At 46.9% G+C, this 23,170-nt stretch overlaps 1 protein-coding gene across 3 annotated transcripts in view; it reads left to right on the forward strand.

The window, feature by feature from the left end:
- The window catches only part of HNF4A (hepatocyte nuclear factor 4 alpha), a 79,496-nt gene that overhangs the window by 34,293 nt on the left and 22,033 nt on the right, over positions 1 to 23,170 (forward strand). Inside the window, exons 1-3 of one of the 3 annotated variants that reach the window (XM_075901252.2) lie at positions 3,121 to 3,389; positions 13,867 to 14,041; positions 21,585 to 21,679. In XM_075901252.2, coding sequence (XP_075757367.2) covers positions 3,269 to 3,389; positions 13,867 to 14,041; positions 21,585 to 21,679 — 391 coding nt within the window. In that variant the 5' untranslated portion in view covers positions 3,121 to 3,268. Of the gene's footprint in view, positions 1 to 3,120; positions 3,390 to 13,866; positions 14,042 to 21,584; positions 21,680 to 23,170 lie in introns of those variants that run through there. The other 2 variants (XM_006132241.4, XM_075901253.2) reach the window with 2 other exon arrangements.

A 23,170-nucleotide genomic window follows, 5' to 3' on the forward strand; every position in this document is an offset into this window, starting at 1 on the left:
GTCAATGGAGCCTCTTCTAAACTCCCACTAGAGAAGCTGTCGGTATCTGAGGGAGAGAAGAATCCTCTCGTATTAGCCTGGTGCATGGGCAGCTTGACTAATGTCAAGGATGGTGTATTATTGATGGGAGCAAAATCGATCATTCCCAGTAGAGTACCCCAACCCTGCTTTGCTGTGACCATCTTTGAGGGTGCAGGGAGTGTGTCATTTCCTTGTCCCAGTCAGTGTCTGGCTGCCCTGCTGCGACAAGGGTTTTGTGAATGGGAGTTAGGTGTCTTTGAGGACTTAGGCCTTCTACACTAGGAACGGAATGGAAAACAACAGGAGTGGTGGATTGCTGTCACCGCCAACCTAAAGGTGAAAGGCTCCTCTGTCCTGTTGGCAGTTCCCAGCCTCTTTTGCTGCCTAATTCCCCATAACATCTCCTCCCCTGCCCCCCGCCCCGCACACACACACTCTCTCTCTCCTCTTTCACATCCATCTCTTCGTTTTCTATTCCTAGCATTCTTAATCCTCCCTGACCTACGTCCGCCAGACCTTATGGGAGTAAGCAAGTATTTCAGTCTTATTTAGTCAGCAGCTTAGTTGAACAAAGACTTGTTTTGCTGAACTGAGCAAAATGGGCCATGCTTTTATGATATTTTACTAGACACTATGGCAAATCCTGCACATATTTGACTTAGTGTCTGCAGCATTTATCTAATCAAAGGGATCACTCTGGCCAAACCTGGATTGGAACTGAGGTCCCAGGAATGAGGCTGTTAAGGGGCTGTGTTCTACCACCCCCACTCACACACATTGTTTCAAACAAACGAATTCCTGGCTCAGAATTCTCCTTGTTGAAGGGGAAGTGATATACCAGCCATGTGAGTTCAGAGGGGATTCCTTTGCATCTTTAACCATCACCCAGCTCCCACTACAGGAAAGGAACTCTAGACATCAATCCCAGGAAAGGAATGTGGGACTTTCCCACATTCCCACAAAACTGATTAAAGGTCTAGAAAACAAGACCGATGAGGGAAGACTGAAAGAGCTGGGTTTGTTTAGTTTGGAAAAGAGACGACTGAGAAGGGACATAATAGCGGTTTTCAGGTATCCAAAAGGGTGTTACAAGGAGGAGGGAGAAAAACTGTTCTTCTTGACCTCTCATGACAGGACAAAAAGCGATGGGCTTAAACTGCAGCAACGGAGGTTTGGGTTGGACATTAGGAAAAACTTCCTAACTATCAGGGCAATTAAACACTGGAATAAATTGCCTAGGGAGGTTGTGGAATCTCCATCTCTGGAGATATTTACAAGCAGGTTGGACAAACATCTATCAGGAATGACCTAGATGGTACTTGGTTCTGCCATGAGGGCAGGGGCCTGGACTGGATGATTTCTCGAGGTCCTTCCAGTTCTAGTATTCTATGATTCCCATACCTCCAGTAACTAAGCTGAAGCAAGATAGCGAATGGATCATACAACAGTAGCCTTGGAGTATAGGTGATGTCTATGGCTTCTGTATAGACTGTTAAGTATCTTTGGACACAGACTTTGCTTACTGAGCTCTTTCCATGCTCAGGTCATAACCATGATGTTCCATTCATATGTCCAGCAACAAAACTCACCAGCCTGCACCATTTCTGAGTCGGAGGCCCCAGAATTTCAGTGTTGAGTTGTGATAGGGAAGCCATTCATATCAGCAAAGGCTTTTGGATTCAGCATGACCTAGTCTTTCCTGCATGCCTGTGAAATGTGATTAAAACTAGTGCAGGGCCATTAACTCGCAGTTTGTAGACTAAATCGCCCTGCATTGATTGAGAAATAAACTGGGATGTTTTTTATTACAATGAGAACTGACACTAATCGTTAATTACTGGCCTTGCGATGCAATTCAGCTGATGCTGTTCAGTGATAAATTGATTACCACTTGTTGGGCTTGTGATGTTATGCAATGGAAATTACAGTGAATTATACAACCCACTGCCACATACTGGATAAACTGTCGTCTCATAAAGCCCTCAAACACCAGATGAGGCCAAGACTAAGTCAGATAAAGTGCAACTCCATTTTCTGACATTTGTAACATGCATTCTTACTGTCCTGTATTATCTGAAGGTCTGATCAAAAGCCCATGGAAGCTGATAGAAGATCTCCTACTAATTTCAGTGGGCTTTGGATCAAGATTTAACTCTATAGCATGTGTTGCGTGCTATAGTAGATAAGAAAGACACTTGCAGGACAAAGTTATGTTGCATTGTAAGATGTCTGGTGAGATTTTTAAAACACAAACACACAGGGAGGATTTTTCAGATTGATCCTTGAAAACTGAATACAGGAAAATGAGCTCTTTTTCTAGGGGGAGATTTTTCAAAAAGTTTAGGCACCAAAAATAATAAAAAGTCAATGCAATTTTATGCCTAATACACTGTGCACTCACAATGCAACTACAGTCACACTTGTGCTCACCTTTGACAGGTACCTTTGTGTGCCTGGCTCTTCTGAAAATCTGCCCCTGAAGCTGTTGGGAAAGGCTGTGGAGTGAGAAGTGTTTATAGTTAAGTCTGGCCCTGTAAAACTTGGTTTATAGAGAAGTAAAATGAAAGTTCCCTGTTGTTACCATGTGTAAATTGCAATTCCGGTAAAAGAAAAAAAAAGAAAAGAAAAGAAAAGAAAAGAAAAGAAAAGAAAAGAAAAGAAAAGAAAAGAAAAGAAAAGAAAAGAAAAGAAAAGAAAAGAAAAGAAAAGAAAGCAAGCAGTGTGGGGTAAGAGAAGGAAAAAAAGCCCGAGGATAGTGAAGGGGAGGAATACGGCTAGAACTTTGTTCTCTAGGCAGAGTTTTTACAAGTTCTTACAATTCAACTAAAATTAAGACCAATAATAAAACAATTAAGCGTCAAGATCAATAGCCCAGCGAATGTACTACACTCATGGAGAATGCTCTTCTCTCTAAGCGCTGCCACCCCAGTATGTGCCCAGAAGCTGAAATCAGCAAAGTGTATGTAGATTCAATAATAAACAGTCAACAAAATCGCTGCTGCCCCACCAAAAAAAAAAAAAAAAATCCAGCTTAGCATTCACCAGTGGGTGAGATGATTAAAGATTAACCCCCCTACCTCCTGCCTCCACCCCTCTGGGGAGTATAGGCCTTGAAGCTCAGCAAATCCTTTCAGAGAAATATTTGAAATAAAAGACAACAGATAGGGGACGCAGTGAAGGCAGCAGGAGGCTGCGAGGCCAATAACCTCCGACAAGGGAATCGCTGCAATCTGGCCCGTGTTTGCTGATGATAATGCGTCTTTCCAAAGCCCTGATAGACATGGAGATGGCAGATTATAGCGCAGCTTTGGACCCAGCTTACACCACTCTGGAATTTGAGAACATGCAGGTGTTGGCTATGGGCAACGGTAAGTCTGCCTCTGGGTTTGCTCTTGCCGGGAGAAGGTGGGATCGGTGGCAGGGCTAGCCAGTGCCTGGCAACAGGCATGTAGCTGGTGTGGAGGGCAGAGGAGGAGAAAGCACCAAGTCAGAAGGGGAATTCTCCCGTTTCTGTAGAGAAGTGTCTCTGTTTGACTAATGTTGCACTTGAACTGACTCAGTGACAACAGCTCAGGACCAAGGTGGTGGGTGTTGTATAAGAACCTGAATAGACCAGAATGTTCCTGCTCAGCATCTGGCCCCGGAAGGCCTGGGGGCCCCAGCGGACAGCCAGTGTTTCCCACAAACTCCTGCCTCAAAGGAAGGGAAAATACAGAATGAAGGTGCTTTACCTCCTTGCTAGGCAGGGCTTCAGAGTAAGGAACTTCCCAGGGCTTGACAGAGATACTGTTGGAAGAGTGAACCAGGACAGAGAGCAGCCCCCTGAGGAGTGAAATGAATGAAAACCCCAGAAGATTTCAGTGTGTCACATCATGCAGCTTGTAACTGGGCTTAGAGTGATATCTCCACATGGAGAGGTGCTGTAGATTGGGCCAAGAGGGATGGGGAGTGGCAGATCTCTCTTCATTATAAAGCGCTGCACTGGGTGCATGTTTCATGGACGCAGGTGGCCTGGCGTTTCTCTCTACAACAGAGGGACCATAGATACCTTGAACCCTGTGATAGAAATGTAGCCGTGTTAGTCTGGGGTAGTTGAAGCAAAATGCAGGACAATGTAGCACTTTAAAGACTAACAAGATGGTTTATTAGATGATGAGCTTTCGTGGGCCAGACCCACTTCCTCAGATCAAATAGTGGAAGAAAGTAGTCACAACCATATATACCAAAGGATACAATTTAAAAAAAATGAACAAATATGAAAAGGACAAATCACATTGCAGAACAGAAGGGGGATGCGGGGGGGTGGGAAGGGGGAGAAAGGAAGGTAAGTGTCTGTGAATTGCTGATATTAAAAGTAGGGAGAGTGGGATGTTTGTGAGTTAATGGTATTACAGGTGATAATTGGGGAAACTGTACCATTAACTCACAAACATCCCACTCTCCCTACTTTTAATATCAGCAATTCACAGACACTTACCTTCCTTCCTCCCCCTTCCCACCCCCCCGCATCCCCCTTCTGTTCTGCAATGTGATTTGTCCTTTTCATATTTGTTCATTTTTTTTAAATTGTATCCTTTGGTATATATGGTTGTGACTACTTTCTTCCACTATTTGATCTGAGGAAGTGGGTCTGGCCCACGAAAGCTCATCATCTAATAAACCATCTTGTTAGTCTTTAAAGTGCTACATTGTCCTGCATTTTGCTTGAACCCTGTGGGATGGCAATGAAATGCATAAGAGGCTCAGAGGGGAAGGCTGGGTCCCTCAGTTGGAAATAGTATCCGTGTAACTCACAGCTGGGACACGTTCCTGCTCACACACCCTGGGAAGGATCACAGAAGCTCTACTGTGTTTTGCAACACGGTCCCACTGGTTCCGATTTGGAACTTATGCGGGTTCATTTTTATTAGATGCTCAAGACTTAATCAATGACAATTCCTCTCCAACCTCCTCCTCCCTCCCCCCATTCCTGCCTAGATACTGGGTTAATTGCTAAGCTCAGTATGCTGCAGAAAGCGACTAACTCTCAGAGCTACCATAATGATGTCCCTGCTCCTAGGTCAGCTCCCTTTGCATGAGCCTGCTCTGAAGACACAAACAGCTTTTAGGGGACAAATCCTGCCACTGATCTCGTCTCGTTGTGGCTGCAGGACAAACTTCTCCTGCTACAAAGCGTCTAGACAGAGTTGGGCTGCCCGTGTAAATGTATTGTCCCCTGCCCAGCACTCCATGGTGTCAGCCTCCCCAGAGAGAGCAGACCTGAGCGGCGGGTGTACGCCGCCTGGAGTGGGGCATGGACTGTAACTCCCATTAATTGCACCAGGGTTGTTCATTGCATCAAGTGCCTGTAGGAAGAGCTCCCTTCTCCAATGCTGTGCCTCGTACCTTGGCTAAGAATGCTATGTCAGCAAACCTGACAGCTAGAGGTGGGAAAGGCTTATTAAATTCCCAGCCTCTGCCCAGGGGCTACTTGGGGGAAATGAGTGGGAGAGAGAGAACATAATAGGGTTTGTATGAAAACTAACTCCACAACCCTGAAACGTCCCTCCTCCACTGTCACCCCTTCAGCCCTTGTTTTGAGTCTTGGTCCCAAGCCAGTACTGTGACAGGCTGAGGAGTTTGGCTTGGAGAGTTCAAGGGACGTAGGGCAGTGGGATTAGCAGAATGGGAGCTTCCTTCACACTCCATCTCCTTGAGTTGGGTGGAACCAATTGACTTTGCAGAGCTGCCAATATTGAGTTTTACAGCTGGGCCCAAACTTTACTGCTAAGCTTAAAGCCCCTTCTATGTCAGCTCCAGCCCCGGTAGCAGCCTGTATTGGCTGTTCAGCTGCTCCCAAGTTGGGGGGAGGGAGGCAGGAGTCCAGCCCCCAAGCCCCACCCTCCCCAGGTGAATTCCCTATCCCCTAAGCCACTCCGGAACCCACCCCACCACCCTTCCTTCAGGAAGTACCTTATCCTGCCTTCCTAATGCAGGAAGCGTGAGTTGGCTCCTGCCTTCCTAACACGGTTGCCAGCTCCAGCAAACTTGTCCCATCTATCCCATGTATTGAACCCCCTCTCATCCGTGGGAAGTCATCACAACCTCTAAGGCACAGAAAGCCTGTTGAAGCTTTGTGGCGCCAGAGTAGACCTTCCTGAGTTTGCTTAAATACATTTTAACAGAGATGGCTGACAAACTCTACAGGGGTAGAATTCTAACTCGGCTATCCCTCTGAAAATTCTACAGGGGCAGCCCTGATTTTAAAAGCTGTAGCAAGCTGAGCACCATGCAACAGGGCCTGTGGGGAAAAGAGGAAAGTACCAACTTCATTTCCTATGACTTTTCTCTTTCAAGAAGTTTGTTTGTTCAGACACAGTAGGAAATGTGCCCTAGAAACAGTCTTCTAGTGACCCAGTCAATTTATCTGAACAGCTTCCATCTTCTTGATGTATCATACTTTGGGATCTTTGAGCTATAATGGAGAATATTTTAGTGATGGTGACTCTCAACCTTCCCGACTACTGTACCCCTTTCAGGAGACTGATTTGTCTTATGTAAACCTCCACCCGCTCTGGTTCACTCACTTAAAAACTACTTGCTTACAAAATGAGACATAAAAATACAAAAGTACACTAGTACTGAAAAATTGCTTCCTTTCCCAAATTTACCATATAATAATAAAATAGATTGGAATATGAATATTGTATTTACATAGAGCAGTATAAACAAGTCATTGTCAGTATGAAATTTTAGTTTGTACTGAATTCACTGGAGCTTTTTTATGTAGCCTACTGTAAAACTAGGCAAATATCTAGACGAATTGATGTACCTCAGAAGATCTCTGTGTACCTGTTGAGAACCAGTGGGGAGGTGAGGGTTAACTCAGCATTCTGGCAAAATTCCCACTCATGCAACCACAATCTGCCTAACTAAATAACCCACCCCTTCTGCTTTTTTTTCCATTGGATGCAATCCTCTACATGTTTAGCCGAAAATTACTCTAAGTATTGCTCTGTGCTGTTAAACAGAGGTTATGTTCCAATCCAGAAGTGGCAGCATTTCAATGGTGGATGTAATTCACACTTTTTTATAGCTTTGATATTTCTAGTTTTGGAAAATACTTTGGGATTGGCCAGGATAAAAATGACAATACAAATATAAAATGATTTTCAGAATGTTTTTAGTTCCCTGGCTTTAAAAGGGAATTAGCGGTTTCATCTTTTTTACCCTAACTTCTGACTAATCCCCATTAAACAAGCATTGTTGGGACAGCCAGGGAGATAAGACAGTCATTTAAGTTTCCAAACCACACAAATAATAATAGTTTGAAAATTATCCATCAGCAAATAAGTCTGTTTCTGTTTCCAGCCAATAAGAACAATAAGGAGACCTGAAGAATAAGCTTTTTGGGGGTAGGGATTGTCTTTTCGTTGTGTGTGTACAGGCCCAGCACAAAGGGGACTTGGGACCTGAACCCTGACGAGAGTCCTAAGGACTTTCTGTCATGCCTATAATAAATAAGGAGGTGCATGCAGAGCTCTCTGACATCTTTCTTCTCTGTTGCTATATCTTTGCTTGATGTGATGAATTTTTGGAAGAAAATGGCATTACTCATTTATCTGAGATAATTTCACCTCTGACTGAGACTCCATGACCAAGATGCTTCCTGCAAAACATCCCAAGGGCTACTAGCCAAAAGCTAATGAGATGGGAATGGGAAAGCGATTCACTCTCTTAGGGGGCAACTACACAACTATGAAAGTGGCCCCAAAAATCCAGAGTATCTATGGTAGGGAACAAAGCCCAGAAGAGCAGAATGCGTAGGGACAGGAGGCTATGAGCTCAGAGGAAGAGCAAATTCAGGGATGATATCGAAAACCAGGAGGGAGATTTGGAAGTACTATCAAAGATGGAAGTCTGGAAAGGGGGCAAGGGCTGTGGAGAAGGATAGAAAGAAAGTGTAAATAAAACTCTCATTAGCCCACTACAGGAGAGAGCATACCAGCTCCAAATTACTCATCATTAACTCCGCAGTGCAGGCTGATATGCCAGCCGCATAAACATTAATCCAGAGGACAGGGAAAACTTGCATGCTCCATACAGATGAGGAAGGCTACAGTTTGCTCTACTCTGCGTAAGCTCAATGTGGCCCTCTTGTTCTCGGCAAGATGCAAACACAGGGTACGTCTAGTTGCAAGGCTATTTTGGGATACCACAGGTATCCCGAAATAGCTACCCACATCCAAGGAATGCATCCGCTATTTCAGAATAATTTTTGAAATAATGGACACGCTATTTCGACATCCCTGTAAAGCTTGTACCACAAGAAATAAGGGATGTCTTGAAATAGTGCTTTATTTTGAAATTTGGCACCATTTGACGCACCACATTTCATTTCAAAATAAAAACAAAATAAGATACGAGCAAATTGCATATCTTATTTTGATTTTAGAGTGCAGTCTAGACATTCCCATAGCCGGCTGGACTGGGCAACATCTCAGCACTGCCCCAAAAGCAGGCACTTTTTTCCATCTAGACAGAATTCTCCTTCCCACACAGCCTCAGTTACAGAGGATGGATCTAGCAGACCCAAAGCCTTAGGGCATGGGAGACATGCCAACTTGTATTAATAGAATTGTAGGGATTTAATTAAGCCACTATGGTTCTACCTGTATAACTCCCCCCAACAGACACTTCTTGTCCTGAGCTAGGCTTCAGCTGAGTTAGCGTCCAAAGAGACATGAGCCAAACCAGGAAAGGGCCCTCTTGCCGCAGAATGAAAGTGTCCATCTGGGAAGTGTTTTAGTCAAACTCAGGTGCTTTAAATCCATACCCCACCTAATACCAGTCAAACTTCCCCACACAGCAGTAAGCAAGGAGCTGTTTTGCTGGGTGTTTTGGCTCTATGCAGGGGGCCAGGGAAACCCATTTCCTAGGCTGTAGAAGCCCCATTCTCTAGCCTCCCTGGAGCCTGGTTAAACAAACAGGCAAACAAAAGAAACTTCCCACCAGCAGGGCTCGAAAGCCAGGGCTCACAAAGCTCCTTGGGCCTGGCCTCTAAATGAACTCTGCACTAACCGCTTTGCCCTGCCCTACCCTGCTCTCTACCTCCAAGAGCCTGGCTCCTATTGCCAGCCCCAGTCCCTCCATCCACAGCCCTCTTATCACATGCTGGTGAAAGGCCTAATTCACCACAGCTGTGCCCTGCCTGGCTTTCCCCTGAATTTCTGCACCAGCAGCTGTGGCCTACCTATAGTGAGAGAGTGTTAACCCTCTCCCTGCCAGAGCCTGGGTGGGATCTATACATCCCTTCACAACAGGAAAGGAAATTGTGGTTAGAAGGGGGTTCTTCCTCTCAGACCAGATAGATTCTTTGTGGGGGCTAGAGGCAGAGAGCCATATGCAGTATAAGCCAATGGAGTTGCCTCTCAGACCCCATGAGGTCCAGTGTCTGTGGTGTGCAAGGTGGAGGTTCAGACAAACCTTTTTTGGGATTCCAGCTCATTTTTAGTTCATGCCCTCCTGAGTTTTTGCTTTGAGTTTCAGATCTGTATAACCCTGGATGGCTGGTGATCTCCTTCTACTGCCCTGATAGAAATGCCCTGAATCCTTCAGATAGCTTTCTAAGTTTTCTTGTAGCCTCTCTTCGTCTCTTGCCTCTATCAGTGTCCATTGCAGGACAGTGGTGAGATCGGTAGAAAATCACAAGACCAGCAAAATCACTGCTCTGTCTCTATGGCCACCTGGATTCAGTAAATAATTTTCATCTGGAATTTCCCTTGGGGAAGGGGAAGGTGTCTGTGCCCATCCATGGTCCGTGGAGGTGTCTGTGCAGAGTTGTCAGTCAGAGCTATGGGGCTGCCATAAGCCTTGAGGTTTGGTTGGCTCCCTCAGCAGACTTGGTGGGGGGAAGCATTTCCTTTCCCTGGTGCTGTTGAATTGCTCCTTCTACTCTAGGAGCCTGGTGAGTGCCCCTCTTCAGGGCTCCATCTTGCCACCCTTCCCAGTCAATGTTTGTGCAAAGGCCACAAGGGAGAGATAATATCAAAGAGATCCTAAAAATGGGAGGGACCTTGACAGGTTATCTAGCCCAGTCCCCTGCACCGAAGCAGGACTCAGCTCTGACAGATGTTTGTCTAACCCAGTGTTTCTCAACGAGTGGTACGAGTACCCTTAGAGGTTCTCGAGAGAAGTCTGGGGGTACACCAACACAACTGAAATTTGGAGAAAACTGAATTTTTGTTTTAAGGTTTACAGCGCTTTATTATTTTTGTACTTTTTACACCCAAAAATTTCATCACCCACCTGGCTACAATTAAGGTGTTTAAACAAATGTGTTGCAATAGTAGAAAAAAATGTGTGAGTCTGAAAACTGTAAGTACTAGGGGTACTTTTTTTTTAAAGGGGTACTTTATTAAAAAAAAGATTGAGAAAAAGTTGGGGGAGGATGATAGAGGTATATAAAATCATGAGCGGTGTGGAGAGGGTGAATAAAGAAAAGTTATTCATTAGTTCCCATAATATAAGGACTAGAGAACACCAAATGAAATTAATGGGTAGCAGGTTTAAAACTAATAAGCAGAAGTTCTTCTTCACACAGCGCATAGTCAATCTGTGGAACTCCTTGCCAGAGAAGGCTGTGAAGGCTACAACTATAACAGAGTTTAAAGAGAAGCTAGATAAATTCATGGAGGTTAGGTCCATAAAAGGCTATTAGCCAGGGGGTAGGAATGGTGACCCTGGCCTCTATTTGTCAGAGGCTGGAGATGGATGGCACGAGACAAATCGCTTGATCATTGTTTTCAGTCCACCCTCTCTGGGGCACCTGGTGCTGGCCACTGTTGGCAGACAGGTTAGTGGGCTAGATGGACCTTTGGTCTGACCCAGTATGGCCGTTCTTATGTACTGGTCTAACCTATTCACAAAAACTTCCAATGAAGGAGATTCCACAACCAGCCTAGGTACTTTGGTCCAGTGCTTAGCTAGCCTTACAGTTAGGAAGTTTTTCCAACTGTCCAACCTAAATCTCCCTCACTACAATTTAAGCCTATAACTTCTTGTGCAGCAATGAATACAAAGAATAATTGATCACCCTTCTCTTTATGACTATACTTTATGTACTTGAAGATTGTTACTAAACAACCCATTTTTTTTTCAATCTTTCTTCATAGATCGTGTTTTCTAGACCTTTAATCATTTTTGTTGCTCTTCTCTGGGCATTCTCCAATTTGTCTACATCTTTCCTAAAGTGCGTTGCCCAGAACCAGATACCTCACAGGTCAGACCTCCCTTAACAGGGACTCTCTAGACTGGCAACATCCATGGTCTGGCATGACCACGGATGTTCCTGGACCACAGAGCCCGAGGAATAAGGAGGTTGGGCACCAGGGCAGGAGTGGTGTGAGGGAAGGGGCAGTGACTCAGCCAGGAGCCCCTTGTTGAGGGAGGGTCAGGCAGCAGAGCAGGGAGTTCTGGCCCCAGTGGCCAGGTGTTAGCAGGGGGCTGGCAGTGGCCACAGAGCTCCAGCCCCACCCATGGAGCTCGAGGGTCAGCCACAGCAGCTATGGAGCATTGGCCCTGGCCATGGAGCTCTGGCCCCAGCAGAACTCCAGCCCCAGCCACAAACCTCCAGCCCTGGCGGCAGCAGCCACAGAGCTCCAGCCTGGGAAGCCTTGGCCGGGTAGGCAGCCGTGGGGCTGGGCTGGAGTCCTAGACAGGGGCAGCATGAGCCATATCACAAGGGGCCTCCCTTTGTTCGGCAAATCTCCCTTGTTTGGGACCAGTCAGGTCCCAAGGGTGCTGGATGAGAGAGGTCCAACCTGTACTGCAGTTGAGGCCTTATCAGTGCTGAACAGAGTGAAAATTAATTCTCATATCTTGCTTACAACACTCCTGCTAATACATCCCATAATGAAGTTGGCTTTTTTTGCAGCAATATTACATTGTCAACTCATATTTAGTTTGTGATGCTCTATAATCCCCCAGATCCTTTACTTCAATACTCTTTCCTAGGCAGTCTTTTCCTATTTTGTATTTGTGCAATTGCTTGTTTCTTCCTCTGTGGAGTACTTTGCATTTGTCCTTACTGAATTTCATCTTGATTATTTCAGACACGTTTTCAAATTTGTCAAGATCATTTTGAATTCTAATCCTGTTCTCCAAGGGTATGTCTACACTAGCCCCCTAGTTCGAACTAGGGTGGCTAATGTAGGCATTTGAACTTGCAAATGAAGCCCGGGATTTAAATATCCCGGGCTTCATTTGCATGTTCCAGGGAGGGCGCCATTTTTAAATCCCCTTAGTTCGAACTGACTGCCCGCGGCTACACGCTTGAAAGTAGGAATAAGGGATCTTCCGGAAAGGGGCTTATTTTCTGCAAGATCCCGTCTAGACTGGCGCTTTTCTCCAGCAAAACCCCGAGCCGGAAAAAAGCGGCAGCCATGTTCATGCAAATGCCGCGGGGGATATTTAAATTTCCTGCGGCATTTGCAATTCCGACTGGTCTCATTAGCATCCCTTTTCCGGAAAGGGGTGCCAATGTAGACACAGCCTGATTGTTTATTTGCTCCATTTTTTTCATGGTACCAAAATTAAGGAGACTGTTTTGTAATTCGCTGGGTTGTCCTTATTCTCAGACAACGGCTTGGGGTGTAAAGTTCTCAGCCCAGCTGAGAATGCCCAGCTTGAAGTCTCCCAAGGTCTGCAATCCCATCCTTCTTTTTTTGGGATGGATTGCATGGTCTTAGTTCAGATGAGGAAGTGGGGGCAATGACTAACACAAGTCAGGGGGGTGCTTTAAGGGCTCCCTCAACTCAGTAAGGATACCCCCATCAAGATTTCTTTATCTGACTGCACAGCATCATGGACGTGAACTGACTCCAGCCTACCCTGACCACCCAGGTGTGGTGCCTGTTGTGAGGAAGAAGGGCTTCCAGCAATTGGCTGAGACTGCTTTTGAGGGAGTTTGTCCACACTTTTCACCAAAATGGTGTGGATACCTCCAGAGACCTATTGGATAAATTGCTACTTCTCGACTGCCTAGTAGAAATAGTGGCCCATGAGGTAGTTTTCCATCAGCCACTGGCCAAGAGGCTCTGATGCAAACCTCACAATAACTATCCCTGCATTTGTCACCCGACTCGTCTAATACATTCTATTGAGTACTAATCTGGGCACTTTGAAGGCTACAGCTAGGGCAGATGGGAGCTGTCTCCCTTTTAAATTGGGTAGCATAAGCTGAGCACATGACAACAGTGCTGAAAGTGCTCTGGCTTGCTGGCTGTTTCCAGAGGCGATTCAAGGCCTTGGGCAGCACAGCAAAATACACACTGAAAATACCCAGTGAATATTGGCTCTGTACAGTGCTAGCTCTGAGCTGGGTTGCCACGAAATCTGAGGCTGTGTCTGGATTCCAGACTGTTTGAATGCTAATCAGTCTGTGTGTGTACAGGGACTTTCACCAGAGGGTCTCAATGTACTTTGCAAACATGAAGTATTTACTGTCCCCATTAAACTCGGACACGAGATGGCCTGATGTTAAGGACTGAACACCCACAACCCCTAACTGAAGTCTATGGGAGCTATAAGTGTCCAGCTCCTCAAAAACTCAAGCCTCTGTTTGGATGCCTAACTTCAGAAATCCAAGTTGGAACTTTTTGATCCTAGGGCCAGGTTTTCCAAGGAGTCAAGCACCCCCTTATGCATTGAGCTTAGTGTTTGTGCATGCGTGTTTGTGTGTGGGTGTGCACATGCATGTGTGTTTGCGCATGCCACAGGCCTGCCTAGTTTCCTCCTGCCTCCTTGGGTAAAGAGCAGCTTCTCTGACTCTTCGCTGACTCCCTCTCTTGGTCCTTCCCAATGTAGACACGCCTCCATCAGACACGACAAACCTCAGTGCCACCAACAGCATCGGGATGAGCGCGTTGTGCGCCATCTGCGGGGACCGTGCCACGGGGAAGCACTATGGCGCCTCAAGCTGTGACGGCTGCAAAGGCTTCTTCAGGAGGAGCGTCAGGAAGAACCACATGTACTCCTGCAGGTATGGACTGAGGGCACCGGGGCATTGTGCTGGGCGAGGCTCCAGCTGCAGCCAGGCATGTGCCATAGACAAAAGGGAGAACAAATCCACCAGGAACTGCATTGAGAATCCCCCAGAACTTGGCCTCACTTTTACCTGTCTCCTCCCTTTACCCAGGGAGCCCAGTCCCTCGGCTGGACACTGCTCCCTGCTAAGCTCCTCACTGGCCTCAAGGGGCCACTTGAGAGTGGCAGGGAGTGAGGGACCCATGCTATGGAGCTAAGCATACATTCTCTGCAACACCCTACCCCCTGTTGGGCTGGGGAGAGAGGCTGAGAGGAGAGGTTGCTGCAAAGCAAAGGGAAGGTGTTTCCTACTGCCAGGGTCAGCACCTTGCCTCCAGGCGTGGTGCTGAACTCCCATTCAGGGCAGTGCAACAGGCCACTGTTGTTAGGGTTACCAGGTGTCCGGTATCGACCTGGACAGTTCGGTGGGCTGTGTGGAACATTCCTCCCCTGCTGCGGGGGAAATGGAGCAGGGAGTGTCGGGATTTAAACAACCTTGGTCCCCTGGTTGTTTGGGGGGGGGGGGGGTTCCTCAACAACTTTGGTCCTTTTTTTCCCCCTGCCACGTTCAGTAGTTTTTGTGAAAGTATCTGGCAACCCTAAGTCTGTGGTGTTACTCCTGCACTGATCCCAGCAGAGTCTGGTCTGGGGTAATTTTAAAAAGCACGGAAATCGTTTGAGAAGCCTGAGGCCCATTCTTAAAGTGACCTAGGCACTCAAGGACCCAGGCTACGTCTAGACTGGCATGATTTTCCGCAAATGCTTTTAATGAAAAAGTTTTTCCGTTAAAAGCATTTGCGGAAAAGAGCGTCTAGATTGGCACGGATGCTTTTGCGCAAAAGCTCTTTTTGCGGAAAAGCGTCCGTGCCAATCTAGATGCAGTTTTGCGCAAGAAAGCCCCGATCGCCATTTTCGCCATCGGGGCTTTCTTGCGCAAAACAGGTTTTAGCTGTCTACACTGGCCCTCTTGCGCAAAAGCATTTGCGCAAGAGGGCTTTTTCCTGAGCAGGAGCAGCATAGTATTTGCACAAGAACACTGACAATCTTACATGAGATCGTCAGTGTTCTTGTGGAAATTCAAGCGGCCAGTGTAGACAGCTGGCAAGTTTTTCCGCAAAAGTGGCCGCTTTTGCGGAAAAACTTACCAGTCTAGACGCAGCCCCAGAGTTTTAGAGAGATGTCAGCGTTGGCTCTTGGCAGCCCTCTTCCAAGTGGAAAGCAGATGGCCGCTTGGAACATGCGGCGCAGCTCACGCTGGCTGGGGCAGGGGAGGGAGGGGGGAGCAGCTGCGTATTAAAGAAACTTTGGGGGTGTTTTTCTCAAGGGAATTTTTTCCCTGCATTTGGGGGGGGGGTCGGTATTTTTTGTGAAACCATCTGGCAACCCTACAGAGCCATGGTCTGGGTGATGCTAAGGGCTGACTGCCATCAGCCCTGCCCCTTCCGCCCACATATCTTGTTCCGGGGCCCACAGTGGCTGCCAGCCCCACTGCCTGCTGGGGCATCTGGGTATTGATCTGAGCTAGGGCTCCTTGTAGCTTGTTGGTTGTGGGGTGGCGGTGGCACTTGGGCTGCTCTGAAAATGCCAACAGGCAGAAACGTAGGCACCATGGGGGAGTAGGTGGCCTCTGAACTGCAGCTTTGATGATGTCAGTAGAGCCTCCATGGTGACCGTAGGCACGTCAGTCCCTTTATAAATCAGGCCTTTGGGTGCCTAAGTTTCACTGACGGTCAGTGGGTCTTATGGCTCAAAATCTCTTTTGAACTCAGGCCCCATATTTGGTGGTTTTGAAAGTTGTCTCCTAGATCCCGTGATAGCTGCATGGGGTATGTGGATGGCAGCATCAATGTGGCAACTGAGGGGCAGAGAGGAGCCCCAGATGTGTGACCAGGACCATCCTTACCCATTTGCAGAGTAGGCAGCTCCATAGGGCACTCAAACATTTGGGGCATCACTGGGTCTTACTGTCAACCCACCCATCTCTTCATATCTGTGGTCTGTGGCTCTGCTTCCTCCTGAGAGGATCTAGCTAACTTCAGAGGGACAAAGCCTGCCAGAGCTATTAGCAGAACATTGAACCTGTGAAAGAGCAGTTCAAGTGCTAATGAAGCCATTTAACAGGCATATGTCAGCCCCAGGGATATATTGTCCGTTTCTGAATTTACTAAACAGGATCTTAGTTTAAGAGGTTGACAGGACCTACATTTAAAATTTGCTTTAAAAGTATTTGATTCGTGTGTTGCTGAAGACTGTAAAATCACACCTCTAAAAAATCGTCATTCTCCTCCCAGGCTGCCCTGGGGCAGAGGGGCGCCAGTTTAACAGTAGGGCCCCATAAATCCTAAGGACAGCCCTGTGTGTGACTGAGGGGTAATCTGAAGTCCAGCTTGGAGTCTAGGGTTAAGCTTTTAAAAAATGGCTGCCTAACGTTAGGCTCCTGCATCCATATTTAGGCACCTTGATTTTCCAACATGCTGATTGTGACTGACTCCAGTGGCCTTGATGCAGCACTCAGCACGTTAAAGCCCCTTACTGAGGTGCCTAAACATGGACTTTGAAGGCTATGGTTAGGCATCTATTCTGGAAAATTTTGACATAGGGCTTCAATAGAACACAGCAAAAACAGCCCTTGAAAAAGCTAAACAATGGATATGGGGGGGGGGGGGGGCTTTGTCCCTTGGGCCACCCTGCTCTCTGCACTCACAGGGTGAGTAACCTGATGTGATCAGCCAGCTGAAAACTAGAGAGAGAGCATGAGAAGTTCCAATAAAATCTGTCCTGCAAACTGCTATTGACATTGTGCTACACATGAAAGCCATAAACAGGGCAGACAAGGGAGTGCCACGGATCTGGACATAGCAAGTGGGAAGGAAGAAGCTGCTTTGGCTCTGATCAGTGGAGATTGTGGGTTATACTGGGAGATGGATCCGTTCGGGTTTTGGTGCAGTGTTGTGAGCAGGAACCTGGGGGCCAGGAGGCCTGGATTCTATGCCCAGCTCTGGGAGAGACTGTGGTGTATTGCAGTGATTCCAGGCCCGCCGATGTGGGAGGGCAAAAGGGGCAGTTGAGTCTAAGGGGACCGGGGCTCCTGGCTGCTGCTGCTGCTGCTACTGTGGCAGCAGCGGCGGTCTGAGTCCCAGACCCTTTAGAGTGTGTCTAGACTACAGGGTTTTTTCGAAAAAACTTCTCCTAGGTCTAGACTGCAGCTGCAGTTCCTTTGAAAGTAAACCTCATTTTATGAGGAATAATGCCTTTTTTCTAAAGTACTCTTTCAAAAAAAGGTGCTATTGAATGCAAACTGTGCTTTTTGAAAGAGAGCTTCTAGACTCTCTTTCGAAAAAGCAGCTCACTTTTTCGAAAAATCTGCTTGTTGTCTAGACACAGATTTGGAATTGCTGCCACAGTGCCTGATGGCATGCACCAGAGCCCCATGCCGCTGGGGGGGCATTGGGATGTCTGAGCAGCGCTGAGGTCTGCATACCCCAGCCCCACTCCTTCCTCCCAAGGCCCTGCCCCTTCTGGGAGTGTGGAGCTGCCCCACCCTGTCGGTTCCCCTGATTCTTAATATATTCCAAACCAGGAACCACCCATCATCTGGGATCTCTCACCTATCCAGCTGTATTCTCCTGGGGACCAATGTTCCTGCTAATGTTTTCCATCCATGTGCAGGATAAGTTTTGTGATGTGCCCTGAGGCATGTGGGCAGTTGTGGGTGCTCTCCTAATCAGTTGTGCAGCACCTGAATCATAAAAACATAAGAATGGCCAGACTGGGGCAGACCAAAGGTCCATCTAGCCCAGTATCCTGTCTGCCAACAGTGGCCAATACCAGATGCCCCAGAGAGAATGAACAGAACAGGGAATCACCAAATGGTCACTCGCCTGTCGACCATCCTGAGCTTTTGACAAACTGAGAGTAGGGCAAGTGTGGGCAATAATTTCTGAAGGGGGCCCACTTCACAAAGTTCAGAAGTATCCGCAGGCCGACCCAGGAGGGGCGGGGCCTGAGGTAGAAGGGGCGGAGCCATGTGCTGGAAAAGATGCCAATATGTTTTTCCACGACAAAGTAATTCAACTGTAATAATAATTAACTGCATCCAATAGTATCCCAAGATTATCATAGAAGGCAACACTTGTAAAATGTGTAATAACACTAACATTTTGAGAACACTTGTAACATTTGTAAGAACTACAACACTAACACTAAACATAGGGCACTGAAAATTAATACTCAGTTCTGCCATGAATGTAGGGGACTAAACTAAACGACCTTGAGGCCCCTTCCAGACCTATGATTCCATGAAATAGTATTGAAGTCCTTGTTTTTCCTCCCACCCACACTAAGTATATTCAGTTAGGTTTTATGAGTTACAAAAGATTCCCCTGCTGGACTATGAAAATGGCATTCAGATTATTTTATCAAAACCGGTTATAAAGAAATAGGTTGGTTACTGGGTATTCAAAGGGATCCTGTGTCTCCGGCAATGGGCTATAGGCGTGGGGAGCTAGGAGCCCTTTCAGTTGTTTTTATTTAAAGGGCTCTTGTGTTTCCCAAGCCGCTAGGATTGCCTGACAGGTGCTGGGAAGATACCAGCCCTTTAAATAGAAACACTTAAAAGGGGCTTGCAGATCCCCCAGCCTCTAATGCAGTTGCTAGTGAGTCAGAGACAAGCCCCTTTAAGTGCTTCGATTTAAAAGGCTCATTGTCTTCCCTGAGCCTGTCAGGCAATGCTTGCCTAGCAGCCCCTGGGGAACCGGAGAGCCCTTTAATTAGAAACAACTTGCATCTCCAGCAACAGGAACTGAGAGCCCTCTCAGCTGTTTCTATTTAAAGGGCTCGCCTGTTCCCCACAGCTGCTAGGCAACAGGTTGCCTGACAGGTGTGGGGAAGGGGCCAGCCCTTTAAATAGAAACAGCTGAAAGGGCTTGCACCTCCCCCAGCCTCTGCCAGCCCTTTCCCCTGTTTCCATTGAAAGGACTTGAGCCTTCCCCGCCACTGCTAGGCATCACGTTGCCTGGAAGCTGCAGGGAACAGGAGAGCCCTTTAAACAGAAACAGCTGAGTGGGCTCGCAGCTCTCCATGCCTCTAGCGCGTTACTAGGGAGCCAGAGATGCCAGCCCTTTCAACTGTTTCTATTTAAAGGGCTTGCGCCTTCCCCTGCCCTGCTACCCAAAGCTGGGGAAGATGTGAGCCCTTTAAATAGAAGCAGTTAGAAGGGCTATTGCTCCTTTCGCTCTCCAAGGCAACGAGCTAGGGGGCGGGGCCTGAAACTGCCTCACAAGCCGGATCCAGCCCCCCGAGAGGCTTTTGCCCACCCTTGGTCTAGGGACACCATCGCTACCCATTCTGGCTAATAGCCATTGATGGACCTAACCTCCGTGAATATATCTAGATCTTTTTTGAACCCAGTTATAGTCTTGTACTTCACAACATCCTCTAGCGAGAAGTTCCACAGGCTAACTGTGTGAGTGAAGAAATATTTCCTTTTGTTTGTTTTAAACCTGCTACCTATTCATTTTTTTGGTGACCCCTAGTTCTTATAATGTGGCAAGGAGTAAATAACTCTTCTTTATTCACTTTTCCCACACTGGTCATTTTATAGACCTCTGTCATATCCCTTTAGTTGTCTCTTTTCCAAGATGAAAAATGACAGTTTTATTAATCTCTCCTCATATAGCAGCCGTTCCATACCCCCCATCATTTTTGTTGCCCTTTTCTGAACTTTTTCCATCTTTCCTGGATGGCTGCCCCCCTCCCCCTGCCCATTCATTTAGCAGTATAGGGGCAGGTTGGTCATGATACCTGTGTGTGACCCTGCTAGGCATTGTGACCCACATCTTGAACAACCCTTATCTAGTGGTTATAGCAAAGTGCATGCAGTCAGGGCTCCTGGCTCTATTCCCAACTCTGCTATTACTTTGCTCTGCAACCTTAGGCAAATCTCTTGGCTCCCACAGAATGAATGGGAGTGATGTGTCCAAATCCTTGACTCTCCCTGCACTCCCTCGCGTGCAATAATCCTTCCTTGGTTCCTGGGGGAATGGTAGGTCGATTGACAGCCCCCTACGAAAGCAGCCCTGGAAGGGGAGTAATTTAGCTACACCTACTCACAAGAGAGATCTTGGAGTCACTCTGGATAGTTCTCTGAAAATATCCACTCAGTGTGCGGCAGCAGTCGAAACAGCAAATAGAATGTTAGGAGTCATTAAAAAAGGGATAGAGAATATGATATAGAATATCTTCATCGTCATCATCATCAACAACCATGGGCTCAACACCCGTTGGTGTCTGATGCCTCCCTCACTATTTCCTTCCATCTTTCCCTGTCCAGTGTGGAGTGGCTTAGTTTCTGTAGACTAGCTCCGCACCAATCTACTATATCATCTCCCCATTCTCTGTGAGGGTCTGCCTCTCCTATTCAAACCATCCATTATGCTGAATACCAAGGTCTTGACTTTTCGCTTGTTGTTCATTCTGCAGATATGCCCGAATAGCTGTAGCTTTCACTGTATAACCTTCTGCATTAGGTTCTCTTTCGGCTGTATCTTCCTATATAATTCCTCATTGGTGACCTTCTGCATCCATCCTATTCTCAGGATCTTTCTATAATAACTCCTCTCAAATGCCAATATCCTTCTCTTCGAATCTTTCATTATCACCCATGTCTCATATCCATACAACATGCTGCTGAATATCTTAATGCCGCTCTATAAAACCATGGAATGCCCACATCTTGAATACTGCATGCAGACGTGGTTGCCTCAAAAAAAGATAGATTGGCATTGGAAAAGGTTCAGAAAAGGGCAACAAAAATGATTAGGGGTTTAGAACGGATCCCATATGAAAAGAGATTCAAAAGACTTGGACTTTTCATCTTAGAAAAGAGGAGACTAAAGGGGGATATGACAGAGGTCTATAAAATCATGACTAGTGTGGAAAAAGTGAATAACGAAAAGTTATTTGCTTATTCCCATAATATAAGAGGTAGGGGTCACCAAATGAAATAAATAGTTAGCAGGTTTAAAACAAACAAAAGGAAGTTTTTCTTCATGTAGCACACAGTCAACCTGTGGAACTCCTTGCCAGAGGATATGGTGAAGACTAGGACTTTAACAGGATTCAAAAAAGAGCTAGATAGATTCATGGAGGTTAGGTCCATCAATGACTATTAGCCAGAATGGGTAGGAATGGTGTCCCTAGCCTCTGTTTGTCTGGAAATGGGCAACAGGAGAGGGATCACATGAGGATTACCTGTTGTTCCCTCCCTCTGGCGCATCTGGTATTGGCCACTGTTAGAAGACAGGATATTGGGCTAGATGGACCTTTGGTCTGACCCTGTATGGTCGTTCTTCTGTTCTTATGGCCAGTTGTCAGTGGTCTCTTCTCAGGGCAGGGAGCTCTGCTTTGGTTTTGTGTCTCAGAGCACAGGGCCCCTGTGGGTTGCTCTCTTCTTAGGCTCTAGGTTGTTGCTGCTGCTCACCCTGCTGTCTCCTCCCCAGGTTTAACAGGCAGTGTGTCGTAGATAAGGACAAAAGAAACCAGTGTCGATACTGCAGGCTAAAGAAGTGCTTCCGAGCAGGGATGAAGAAAGAAGGTGGGTCACCGCCTGCCTGGTCAGGCCTTCATTGTAATGCCAGCCACTGGGTGGGTGTGATGGCAATTACACAGCTAATTTGGCTGCCTTTTCCTTGCTACCCATACACACCCACACACCGCTCCACACCTACTCGGCTGAACCCCACACCCAGCACCAGGACCCATACCAATACACAACCTGGTGCACTCCCAGGCCTGCCGATGAGGGGGAGGGGAAGAGCGGGACAATGGAAGGGCTCTGGGCCCTTTAGAGTCACTACAGGAGTGCTACATGGTGTGCCACAGAGCCCCAGGGCAGGCACTCTGGACAGCACTGAGGGCTGGCAGGGAGGGGGAGGCACTGCACCAACTGGGGAGCACTGGGGGCTGCCTGCCCCAGTTCTGTGCCAGACCCCACTCCTTCGGAGAGCATAAAGCCACTCCCTTCTCTCCCCCCACCCCACCACACACATTACCAACGGGCCCAGCAATCCTGTCAACTCCCCTGCACACAGTATAACATCTTTAACTTGACTTGTGTCACCTGGAAAGCTAAACCAACAAAGGATACTGCTGTAGTGGAATAAAGTATCCACAAAGGTGATTTTACTTGTAGTGTTGTGTAACCAGCAAAACTTTCCCATGCAGACAAACCTCAATAGTGTTTTGTATCTACAGCCTCTCCCCGAGTTACGAACGAGTTATGGACCAAACACTTGGCCGTAACTCGAAGTGTTCGTAACTCGGACCCCATTGAGTTACATGGCAACTGTGCTGTTCGCAAGCACAGATCGCGTTTGTAACTCGAGGACCGCATTTATGACCGAAGTGGTCGTAAATGTGAACAGTTGTAACTCGACCGTTCGCAACTCGGGGACCAGCTGAACTTCTTTCTAGGATGAGTGACTAGGCCTTGTGCTTTGGCATCACACTTATTCTGCTAGGGTACGTCTACATTGCACACTTATTTCAGAATAAGCTATTCTGGAAGAAATACTCCGAAATAGCTTATTTCGAAATAGCACATCTACACTACAGAGAAGCCTCAAAATTAGTCCGAGGCAGACTTCCCTCATGTGGACGTGCTACCTCCATTTAGAGCCCCAGGAGGCACTGGGTAGAAATTACTTTGAATAGTCCTCGGGAGGAGCTATTCTGAAATAGCAGCAGTGGAGCGTCCATACTACTGCTATTCTGAAATAGCTATTTCGGAATAGGCATTATTTCTTGTGGAATGAGGTTTACAGAAGTCGGAATAAGCCTACTGGTATTTTGAATTTATTTCAGAATAACAGAATTGCTGTGTTGACGCTCGCATGGTTATTTTGGAATAACGGCTGTTATTCCGGAATAATGCTGCTGTGTAGACACACCCCAATGAGGGAATGTGAGGGTCTCCTTTTGTAGGAGACAGACATTTTTATTTTTCTAAACACTAGCCAATAATTTTTTCTGCCAAGGCAAAGTTAGAGAATTCCTAGCCATAAAGAGGAATTGGTGCAAAGAGCTA

This window comes from Pelodiscus sinensis, chromosome 17, assembly GCF_052426305.1.
Source record: "Pelodiscus sinensis isolate ZL-2025 chromosome 17, ASM5242630v1, whole genome shotgun sequence".
NCBI lineage: Eukaryota > Metazoa > Chordata > Testudines > Trionychidae > Pelodiscus > Pelodiscus sinensis.